Genomic DNA, 11,831 nt, shown 5'->3' on the forward strand with positions numbered 1-11,831 from the left:
GATCAATACGAGCGCTGGATCAGGTCTCCAGCTCCTCTCACCTTGGTACCGTGCTGTCAGGACAGGTACTTCAGGCTGCACCACTCGAGAGAATTCAAAAGCAGCTTGTCTTCCGCAAAAACTTTTTTTCTTTTTTTAATAACTGGTTTTCAAGAACACTTTTCAGCAGCCTCAAGTCCAACACGCTCCCAGCATCTCTGAAACCTTCTGGATAATGCTACTCTATAGTTTTTGCTCTTGTTAAATAATTTGAAGAGCACTGAAATGAAAATCTATGTCCAGAGGCTAGGTCTTCGTGCATCTCCAACAATGAGCTCTTAATAGCTGAAATTAAATCCAGTGATTTAGTCCAGAAGAAAATTAAATACCCAAGAATATTTAGTAAGACGGTCTTCAAATAATCTAAAAGAATGCATTTGCCTGAATTCAGTGCTAGGGCAGTACTGAAGAGCAGCTCATTGCTATTTATGCAGGAATGTTCCTCAAGGACACACTAAAGTAGGCACATCCACTGAGCCAACTGCAATTTACTGTTGTCTCTTTCAGTTCCCTAATGCATCCACCAACCGATTCCCCGCAAAGGACTGACCGACCTGCGCCTCCAACTCACCCTGCTCCTGCCAAGTGCTTTATCTCACACAAACTCCCTCAGCCATGGGGACAAGAGATGTTTCTCCCTGTATTTCAGCAGAATAACCAGCATGTCCATCTCACAGCCAGGTATCTATCACCTCAAGCCTGACAAGAATTCTGCAAACGAATTGTGATGCTGGCAATTTTCTGAGTAGTTTGCTCTAAAATTAAGTGTCATCGAGTAATTTGTGTCTGGCTCTGCCACAATTTCCATAGCCATAATTATTTCAGACACACTGTAGAATAGCAATATAATACGCAATCCTGAACAATAAATATCTCCAAACTTGATCATTACTCCAAAAAGAGACTGAAGAGAAAGCATATTTTACATGGGTGTTCCGTACGCGTGACTGATGGAAAGCAGCATCTACCATAAGGCATTACAGCTACCACGGAGCTACCGCTAATGGGCAGAGGGAGGCAGATGCTCCAAATCCATTTGGCACAAAGCTCTCCACACCTTCAAACTTCACTTCTCCGAGGTCACAAAGGTGCTCCAGCCACGTCCTGCTGGAACACAAGACCCAAGAAGAGAAAGCCAACTGGTAATTCAGAAAGGATACTCAAGTATAAATTCCCTCAGTGATTATTCCTGCAGCAACAGGCACAGATTCACTCCCACAGCCCCCACCCGATGCGTAGCCCCCCTTTCCCATCCCATTACCACTCAGCACAGCCACCACGTGCCCGGCTCCAGCCCTGACAAGTGCTGCTAAACCTGCGCATCAGCACCGGCCCCTCAAGCACAGCATCTGTCTGTGGGATGCCGGTGGCTGCATCAATGATGAAAGTAAAACCTGGTGCTTTATGCAACTTACCAAATCCCAGGAGAAAAAATAAACTTATTATGCATAATACTCAAGCATCAGTCAGAAGATAAAATAAACTCCAGAAGCACATACAGGTTTGTAAGCTAATGTATAAAAGATGAAACAAATAAAAAGCCCCAAGCGCTGTACATTTGGATTCACCTTCTTTCTATTTAAAGAGAAAAGCAGACCTTAGGCTTCAGGATGTATCTTTGCACTAAATGACAAAATAATGTGATTTATTATTCTAAATTTCTCTAACTTCCAATTGAACAATTTATTTTCCAGCTAAGGACACTGTAGTGACACGATGCCTTGATGGGACACACGCGATGTCCAGGGGATTATCTTACCAATACCACTTCCCACCCCTGCCCCAAACTTTTGCTCAGTGAGAGCGAGCCCTGGCCCCGCTGAGCACACATGAACTTGATTTCCAAAAACATCTTCCAGGAGACAGCCTGCTCAGGGCATCTCCAGCTCATATGGTCCTCAGATGCTTTCCATCCTCCTCTGCTACAGAAGTGGCTGATTCCCAGTACAACAGGAGGGACTCAGGTTGGTGTAAGGTCTGGCACCTCCACCCCGGGGCTCCCCCCAGCCTGCAGGGAGCACAGCACCCCACGACTGCTCCCACCCATCCTGCCAAGCCAGCTGCAGCAGAAGCATCACCGCCCGCCGGCCGCTCGCAGCAAACGTGGCCGATGCACAAGGCAGCCACACAGCCCTTGAGGCTTACAAGGACACAAGTCTCGCTCGCAGCTCGCTGTCATTAAGAGAAAGATGGTGCCACGAGCTCTCAGGGCCAGGCCACAGCTTTGGGATTCTTTTTTTCCTTTTTTTCAAGTCAACACCTGCAAACTCACGGCGGGAAGGAAAGGCACCGTCACCTCCGGGAGGCACCAGCCCAGCCTGGCAGCGCAGCGCAGGCAGGAGGGTGCTGCCAAGTGCTGCCCATGGCCCCACAGGACCCCCACCCTGCACACTGCCGGCTCCCGAAGCACAAACTTCCCAGGATGCTCCACCCAAGCATCCTGCATCTCCTGCCTTCAGCGCAGCCCCGTCTCTGCCTGCATCCATGCTTGCCTCCCCACACAGACAGCATTTCCCTCTCCCAAGGAAGGGGAGAGACCAACGCCAACATCAGTAGCCAGGCAAAGGCATTCCTCCTGGCAGCCTCAATGAACGAGCGTCAAATGAGTGGGTCCAACACCAGAGCAACCCCTCTCCCCACGCTCCGCTGTGATGCTCAGCAGCAAAAAGGCATGCACTAAAAGGGAAGGTACAGCAGAACACAAATGGAAAGACTGGTGGGGTTTTTTTAAAAAAGCAAGTACTTTCTCTGTTGTAGCACTTCTCTTTGGAAAATAAAAATCAAGGACTTTATCCAAACTCTCTTTTTTACAGAAAAACTTCCCTTTAAATTTGCTCAAAGCATTGACCAAATTTATGCCCAAGTAATGTCTGGCAGCACTGAAGAAACTACTCTATTTCACAGTATTTGCAGCTGTGTTTTTCTCCACAAACCTACTACTCACAACAGACAGGATGATCTTCTCAAAGGGCTTTGCTTATCCATTTGTTCCCCTACTATTCAAGAAGCCAAGCACAGGAAAGAAAAAGACTTCCCCGAGATATCTGTAGCAAGGCACGATCTGCTACGAGAGACGCGTTCTCGCTGCTTGCTGGTGCCGGGACAAGCGGCTCTAAGCTGAAGTGACTGCAAGGGCAATTTGTGTCAGACACAGGGAGAGCAAGGTGCCCGGACGGGCTGCCCGGGCAGGCAGCAAAGGCGTCACTGGAGAGCTCTGGGAGGAGGATAAACACCCGCAGAGCCGATGCCGGGGAGACCTGCAGTGCCCGAGAGCCCGGCCACGGCAGGCAGAGCAGGGAGCAGGGAGTAGCCCAGCTAGCAGCCACCGCACAGGCACGGATCTTTAGGGAATTACTGGGGAGGGGGCTGCAAACGGCTTAGGAAAACAGCAACAACAAAGGGCCACATCGGAATCCAGGCTGTGCTGTCACAAATCTTGTCTCCTCATTACAAGTAACAATTATAAGCTGCCATAAACCGTAATTACACTACACACAGCGTTAGATTCATCAGGCAATTACAGCCATTAATAACGCACCCCAGCCTGATGAGCAGAGCAGACTTGAGGTCTGGTGTCCTTCATTTTTCAGCAGACCACTGATGAATCCTACAGTAGATCAGAGAAGCCATTTCTGGCCCACTGCAGCGTCAGGCGTGCATTACATTCTACATCACTAGCAGATACCATTAGCAAAGACTGCTCTCTTCTAATTAGTGTTGACTTGCGCCTTTCATCTTATCCCTATGGTTCAAGACCAGCAGCCAGGCCAGCTCACCTTGTAAAGCCCCCAAAGTCCTTCATGCAGCCATTACCAGGGATGATCCCAGCACAGAGCGAGGCCAGCCCACTGCAGCCGGAGGAAAAAGGGCAGACACAGAGGTGCAGGCTTGCACCAACAGCCCCACGTGCTGCAGCCTGCCCCAGAGTGTGCCTTCGCCCTGCCGGGAAAGGCTACAAGGGAAGACTCACCTCCAGCCCTCAAAAAGTCCCATTTCCACGTAAGCAAATGGGCAGAGCAGCCGACAGGTTATCTGTGCGAGAGAAACGTCCAGGATGGAACACAGAAATGACACAGTGGGATGAAGCATGCAAATCTGCCCTGCCGAGCCTGGTAACTTCTGCTGGTTTATCACAAACCTACAGGAAAGGGGTGGGAAAAGGAAAAATCCTGCAACAGCAACTCCTTTCCCCTCTCTATCCTTGAAGTATCATTTCAGGAGAGCCCAGAAGACCAACATGCTTTATAAGCAAAGGTGCAAAAGAACAAAACCAGGGGCTATTATTTTCCTGAGATTTCTCCCTCAGCGAGATACAGTATATCTTCCTCGTGTCCTGTCCATGGAATGTTGCATCTGACATGCTGCTCAAAAATCCAAACTAATGCAGAACATGGGGAGGAACTTCTTTTATTCCCCTTTTCAAACAGCCACTGCGGCCATCAGCAGCTGCTCCATACGCCCACGGGCAAGACAGCAAGTCGCTGATGTGACCCCTTGTGCAAGGTCCCCTTCCCTGAAAATTCACTTTAAAATGCTGCTTAAAAATCCTGACAGAGCACTAGAAACTATTTTGTCCCTAAAACTGGTTTCAGTAGTGTCACTCCTGTGTAGGCAAGGGATACAGCCCGCTAATTAGACCATCATCTACCAGAACGACCGCGGTGCCAGGCCGTCCTGTCCTGGTGAAGGACAGCAGAGCATGGGACATTTTCCCAGCACAATGCAGCGCAGAGCCAGCTCCTGCCACTGCTGTCAAAAGTGGAAGGAAATAAATTGAGAAGGAAATTTAGCTAGAGCACAAATTTACGTATCTGTCAAAGAAGAGTGGCTGACAGCTATTTTTGGAAACTGGTCTCTATCATATTAATTCAACGTCTGGTTGAAGTTGTCTCATTTGCAGCAAATCTGGCTGGTAAATATTAACCTTGGGCTTTGTTGAAATTCTCCTTGCAGATATTACAAGGGATTGGATGGAAAAGATGAAGCAGAAAGAGACAACTTTACAGCAAACGTCAGGCAGACCCTCCACATCGCCGTTTCATTTACACAAAAGCTATTGCAATGCACCACAAAGTAAATGGCATGAAGGGGCTACGGTTCATGCCTGGTGAAATTAAAAGTAAAAAGACATGAGCGCTGAGAAGCCTACTGAAAACAAAATAAGGATGGACAGGTGATCATCCACAGTGCAACAGGACTCCTCACTCGCCTGCCGTGCATCTGCTGGAAATAGGCTTTAAGATCTGTATAAGTGCAGACCAGCATCTGGCTACAGATATATATTAGGGAAGAAAGGCAGTCTAAATGTATTTACAGTGACAGAGCCTCTCCTCTTATTGGAGAGTAGATGTTAAACAGATGCTAAAGCTGCTCGGCTCCAGCCTAGAGATGGCTGCATTTCAAAGATCGCTGAAATGATTCATCAGAAACGTGCAAGCCCACGGAAGCCTGTCAGGTATGCTGGGGCATCTTCAGAGAAGTGGTGCGACATAGAAAGCCGGACAGTCGGAAGGCTCAGCTTTCTTGCAGCAGTAATTAGCAGAGCCGTAAATCCTATTAGTCTTTTTCCATCTCTCCTAATTTCAGTGCAAGGGTACAAGTGTTCTCTCAGCGGCAGGATGATTTCAGCACTTAAATCACGGTTGCAGGGATGCTGGCTTTGTGATTTAGTTCAAACAGCTTCACCAGTTCAGCGGAAAATAAAGCTCGCTCCCGCTGCAGGGAAGCTGGCACCTCCCACACCTCCCAGTAGCACCGTGGCCACCACCGGCGCTGCCACCCATCCCAGCCCCACACCAGGGGTGCCAGCAGCGGCCAAGCCCCCCACCGCAGCCAGCCGGGCTGGGGTCAGAGCAGCCCCCATCTGCCCAGTGAGTGGAGCACTGGCTGGTCCCCACGGAGGGACCACTGTGTACCCTGGCTTCAGAGCACACCGACACCGGGCAGCGCCCAGCCACGGGATGGCCTAGGGAAACTTCATGGCTTCTGCTGCCCCATTTCCTTGTGATTTCAACCCAAGAAGTTGCACCACGCACTTGGCCCTAAGCACCACCCTGGATCCATCCCGGACCCGGCTGGCAGCCAGGTCCCCTGGGATCACCGAGCACATGCCACCCCAGCAGTCCGTGGGGTGAACGGGCGACTGATCTCAGACACCAGCACGTTCCACGCTGCAGGCGCAGCCAGAAAGTCCTCAGAGATCAAAGGATGAGGGCGAGGGCCAGCAGCTGCAAAGCAGCACCTGAGACAGCCTGGAGAACCACCAGCTGCCCGCAGCACTGGCTGCGGGGGTCGGTCCCCAGGCTGCCCCCGCTCCCCACAGTGGCCAGTCCTCAAACAAACTCAGGGTCCAACCTCTCATGGCCACCAGAATGTGACAGACTGTGGCAAAGAAGTTTCATAGGCAAGGAGGATCCAGTGGACTTGCACCCACTGAGCCCCCCAAAGCCACCAATGTCACATCTGCTGTGCCGTCACCTGGCTCTTTGAACATCCCCGAACTCCCACCGCATTTACCTGCCTCCAGCTCTAGGACTTTTCTCTTGTTGAATAATTTCTACAGCCTTGAACGCTTTCATCAGAAAGCTTTTAAAGTTACTCACTTAGCACTATGCTAATGCAGGGCTCTAAAACAAACCAAAAACTTCCAACCCTTAAAAACTGTTTTCTGATATTTGACCAGACATCAGACACTGCTCCACAGAGAGTGACTAATGACCTGCTTTCTGTGAGGGGGGGGAAAACTTAATTACGTCCATTAAATTACTTCAAATATTTTTCCTTAGAGAATATGAATTATTTAAACTCAACACAGAGAAACCTGAAACATTAGCGAAAGCCTTCTGGGACTCGCTATGTAAATTCCCACTCCAAACAGATGGGGAAAGCATGGCGAGCTGCCATGCAGCCACTGAAGCAATGAACAGCGCTAAGATTTCAATTCGATAGTCATAATAAGGTCTTCTTGAGGAGGGCACCGAGCAAATAGCTACTACCCGGAGCACCAGGAAAGGTTTCCTACCTCCTGGAGGAAGGCAGCACAGTGGGCACAACGTAAACCTGGCAAGCCTCAAGTAGCTCCTGAAGGGCAGACAGGATTCCTTGGGAAAAACTCGCTCTCCAACCGAACCATGCGCCTCGAACATGGGGGAACTGCACCTGTTTGGGACGTATTTAGCTGTTTTGCTCTGCATCTGTTTTCTACCAGGCGAAAAAGTAGAGGTCCAAGGTATCAGCTGGACACCAGGCACAGGCAGCAAAGGGTCTTTCCAGGCGTATCTTACTGGAGAAAACATCTCCCCTCACACATCCCAGCTGGTGGTCAGATCCCTCCTCTGCCCCAGAGGAGCTCTGCTAACAGGGCAGCCACAGATGCTGCCAGTTAATAATCGATAGCAAATTACACCTTTGAGAGAAGCAAAGCCCCCGTGCTGAGGGACGGAGGAACCGCTGTTCTGGGGACAGGAGGTGCACACCAAAACCCCATGCCACAGCCCCGCTCACCCGGCACCACTGCCGCCTGTGCTGGCACCAGACCCGGTGCACAGGCAGTCAAGACCACGCTGAGCTGGGACGAGGTCCTGGCCATGGCCCGAAGCAGGATGGTGCCCGGGAGGAGGTAGGAGCCCGGCGCCTCCCTCTTCAGAGGCTCCCACACCGTGGATCAGACCGTGGGGCTGATCCCATGCCTGGCTCTGAAAGCGAGAGCAAAGTGGTCACCACTTTCCTTAGTGGGCACCAGGTTCATTAGAGGGATACCCATGAAGGTAGAGGTTATATCCATTTTTACTGCTGTCATTAGACGTAACCTTGCAAGCTGTAAAGTCATCAAATTATTGTGTCTAAAGCATGACAACGGGGACATTAATGTTCTAGAGTAATTTTATAGTTACAGATAAAGCTGTGGAAAATGCCTGACGGTGCTCAGAGCTCTGACACATCTGCCCAGCCAACACCGTGCTGCTGAGCAGCTACTGGCAACGCACCCATTTACCCGGTTGCCACCCTTCAGATTAAAGTCTGGCTGTTAGCTGGGGAGCTGCAATCAACTTAAAGAATCATATTGCTGACAAAAGGCAATTCCACTCGCCTGAGCTGTGCTCAGGCACCATGCAGACCGGAGCAGTCTGGCAGCACGGACTGACATAGAGAAAAACTGCCGGAGGACACCGACGGCCACTTTTACCTCTGCATCCCCCGTCCTTCTCCTCAAAGCCGGGACCGCACGTGCATTTGCCTATGGGGACCAGCCACTCGCCCTCCGCACTGCAGTGCATCCGGGGGGGGTTATCCACATCCACTTCGGCGTGAGCAACACAAGTGCCCTTAACTTCCACCAAAGTCGCGAAGGCCGTCTCCGCCACCGTGTCTGGGAACACGGCCAGGTTCTGCACAGTGGCAAGGCACTTCTTGTAATAGACCCGCACGGAGACCAGCGCCACGCAGGCGCCCACATCCTGGAAGCCCAGGTGGAAGCCTCTCTTGCTCAGGTGCCCAATCTCCCTCAGCTCGGTGTTCAGCTTCATCTTACGCTCACCCAGGTCCCCCTGTGTGAAGCTCTCATCAGCAGCAATGGTGTCGATCTTGGTGTGCTTGCTCTCACGGACGCTACGGCCCAGGTCAGAGTCTGACTCAACGTAATACAGATTGAAAGTCTCCTTGCAGGTGCCCGTCACGCCAGGGATGCTGTTGCAGTCCCGCAGGGTGAACTTCAGCTCAATGAAGATCCTCTGGCCATCCCGCCTGGCAATCCAGCCCGTCTGCAGCCAGTTGTTCTGGTTCGGCTCCATGACATTGCAGACCTGGTACGTGCGAATCGGCTTGTAATTCTCATCCACGCCACTGATTTCTTCCCACTGGGGAAAGAACACAAAGGGCTGTAACAGCTCAGGAGCTGCCATGAGCAAGAGCCAGCTGCCCCGGCAGAAACAAAGCGATCAGTATAAATACCAGCGCCACAAGCCTCTCCCCCCACAGACCATTTACACTGTAGGCACTCAAAGTCCTCAGCCCACCAAAACCACAACCTGTAGTAACCCAGCGGTGCTGCTGGACCACCTATATACCCGAGCTCTCTGCAAAGGTACAATCACAGAGAAACAACCAGAAACGGGGCACTGGCATCAGACCTTCTAGAACAGCCTAACATGAAACTGGACCCATCCTTGGCTGAGCACCCAGAGCCATTATCTCCCACAGGCTCCTCGGATTTTCTGTCCCTGGGAAGGTGCATCTGCACGGCATTGCCACACAGCCAGACGGGGCTGGGCTACCCAGAGAAGTCAAAGATGGCCAAGGAGGCGTGATGCCAGTTCACACCATCACGCAAGGACAAATACCTTCATGAGCAGCAGCAACTTCTCCGTCAGGAGAGGTTTTAGCTGGAACAGGACAAATCCCCTGCAAGCGAGACAGTGTTTCCCCAAACTTACCAGCAGAGATTCTGATTAGTGAAATGATGATTCAACCCTTACAGCCTTAAGGATGACCTGGCAACTTCCCAAAGCAATTCTTTCTGGGGGTAAATTTACGCAAGATTGCCAAACGTACACAAAACTAAGTTTCTTCTGCAGACTAACAGCTGGCCAACACAGATGAGTCCAGGTTCTACCGCTATTCCCTCTGAACACTTTGCTTCCATTCTGGAAAATAAACCCAAAGCAGCAAGGAACAGAACTCTGAGTTTCCTGACACACTCTCCTGAAAGCAGCTATAGACCGACCCGATGTGATGCAGAGCTCCCAACGATCCCAGCCCAGCCGCGGCCCCCTTCCAAGAGCTGAGCTGATCCCCAGGCGCTCGTGCTGGCGTGCACATGACAATACAAATCCCAAACTGCTCGGTGTTTATTTGCTTGTTACAGGAGTGTAAAATTCATTTTGAGGCAGCATCGCATGTGGGCTGTACCCCTCACCCAACCAGCACTTTGCTCCTCGCTGTGAGCCCAGGGGTGCCCAGCGCTGATCAACGTGACAGCTCTAGCCAAGCTGCCCCTCCACCCCCAGCTTGAGGAGACCCCGCACCTGCCAGCCCCCTCCACTGGCTCCACGCGAGCAGGGTGCTCATGCTGCAAGACTTTAAATACTGCTGAGCACCAGAAGGCAGCCCCCCTCCAGCTGCACAGAGGGACATCCCACCTCCGCACTTACCCCATTTGATGGGTGTGAGGTCCAGCCCAGCTCTGCTTGCGATTCCTTCGAGTCCAGCAGGACAACTGCAGGGAAGACAAGATGCTAGAGAGCAAAGACACCAACCCGGGACACAGCAGTAAATATCGACCTGGCCCAGCCGTCGGGAAGCTCAGCACGGCGCATCGCTCCCCACATGCCGGAGCAGTGGGTCCGGTCCCAGAGCGCAGGGAGCAGCTCCCACCCCAGCTCCCACCCCAGCGCCACCGGCCATCGCGCCAGCACCGCACCCCGCACCCGGCAGGCCCGACGCTGCAGGGCCCTGGGCTGGGCACCCAGCGCCGAGGGCGCAGCTACGCCAGGAGCACCCCGAGCTAACGGGTGCACCCAGGGCGGGCTGCAGCCTTTCCCCAGGGACTCCGCAGGACAATCCCAACACCCCGGCCAGCGCTGCAACTGCCGTGCCCGCAGCGTGCGCACCCTGGAACTGACAGCTACTGGCGGCTGCTTTGAAACGGGAATTTCCTCGGAAGCCAGCGTCCGATTTCTACGAAAGGGCTCGTTCCGTTGGGCGGGAGGCGGCGTTTCACACGCTGGCGCTCGCACCCCGCGCAGCCAGCCGGCAGCGGGCAGCCCCGGGACTGCCGCCGGGCTCCGGCCGCTCCACCCGGCGCCCAGCTCCGGCCCGGGGGTGCGGAGCAGCCCCCCCCGCCACGGCCCCGCCGGCAGCCCGGTCCGGTACCGGCAGCGCTGCGCGGGCAGCGGGCACCGCTGGGGCTCGTTCCGGCCACCCCGCGGGGACCCGCCGCGCCGCCCCCGCCCGTCCTGTCCACGCCGCGGAGCCACCGCGCCCGAGGCGACACCGGAGCAGGACGGGGAACCGCGCCCGGACCCGACCCGCCGGCACCGGAGCGGAGCCGCCGGCCCTGCCACCGAACCGCTCCGGTTCCTCCGGACGCCGCCGGGCACGGTACCGCGCAGCCCGGCCCGCTGCGGGCGACCGACGCCGGAGCCGGTGCCGCGGCACCAAGGCCGCCGGGCACGGTGCGAGTGCCGGAGCACCGGGGAACACGCCGAAGCCAGGAGCGCCGGTGCACCGGGCGCCGCGGCCACGCCGCTCCGCTCGCCCGGTCCGCGCCCCGGCTCACCCTGCTCGGCGGCGGCGCGGGGCAGCAGCAGCAGCAGCAGTAGCAGCGGCAGCAGCAGCGGCAGCGCCCGAGGGAAGCCGCCGCCGCCGCGCGCCGTCGCCATGGCGCCGCCGACTCCGCGCGCCCCGCGCCGCCGCCGCGCTCCGGCCGCCGCGCCCCGCCCCTGCCCCGCGCAGCCAATCGCCGCCGCCAGCCGCCGCTGGGGCGTGGCCTTGGCCCGCGCAGCCTATCGGCGGTGGCCTCTAGAAAGGGGCGGGGCGAGTGCGGGCGTGGGGGCGCCGTTCACTCTGAAGCCTACTGATGGCAGCCGCAGCTCAATCCCTGACCCGCCGTGCCTGTTGGCCCGGTCGGTGGGGCAGGCACCTGCCGGAACAGGCTGAGTCCGGCGGAGCAGAGCCTTGGGCTGCCCGGTACCGCTGCCGAGGGCAGGCACTGCCCTCCCCATGGAAGCCAAAGGGCACAGACAGCCCTTGCTGATGCTGAGGAGCAGCAGCCTTGTGGTCACAGCCATAATTAA

At 54.5% G+C, this 11,831-nt stretch overlaps 1 protein-coding gene across 3 annotated transcripts in view; it reads right to left on the reverse strand.

Annotated features, from left to right (window-relative positions):
* EPHA10 (EPH receptor A10) overlaps positions 1 to 11,429 on the reverse strand; it is a 44,597-nt gene extending 33,168 nt beyond the window's left edge. For all 3 annotated transcript variants that reach the window (XR_008746624.1, XM_055800375.1, XM_055800376.1), the window contains exons 1-3: positions 11,315 to 11,429; positions 10,188 to 10,252; positions 8,225 to 8,894 (exon numbers count right to left, since the gene is read on the reverse strand). Coding sequence is in view for 2 of the 3 variants with exons in the window: in XM_055800375.1 (XP_055656350.1) it covers positions 8,225 to 8,894; positions 10,188 to 10,252; positions 11,315 to 11,417 (838 nt within the window). In the remaining variant the exon portion in view is untranslated. The remainder of the gene's footprint in view (positions 1 to 8,224; positions 8,895 to 10,187; positions 10,253 to 11,314) is intronic.
* Between the last annotated feature and the right edge of the window lie 402 nt (positions 11,430 to 11,831).

The sequence above is a fragment of the Falco peregrinus genome, chromosome 3, assembly GCF_023634155.1.
Source record: "Falco peregrinus isolate bFalPer1 chromosome 3, bFalPer1.pri, whole genome shotgun sequence".
NCBI lineage: Eukaryota > Metazoa > Chordata > Aves > Falconiformes > Falconidae > Falco > Falco peregrinus.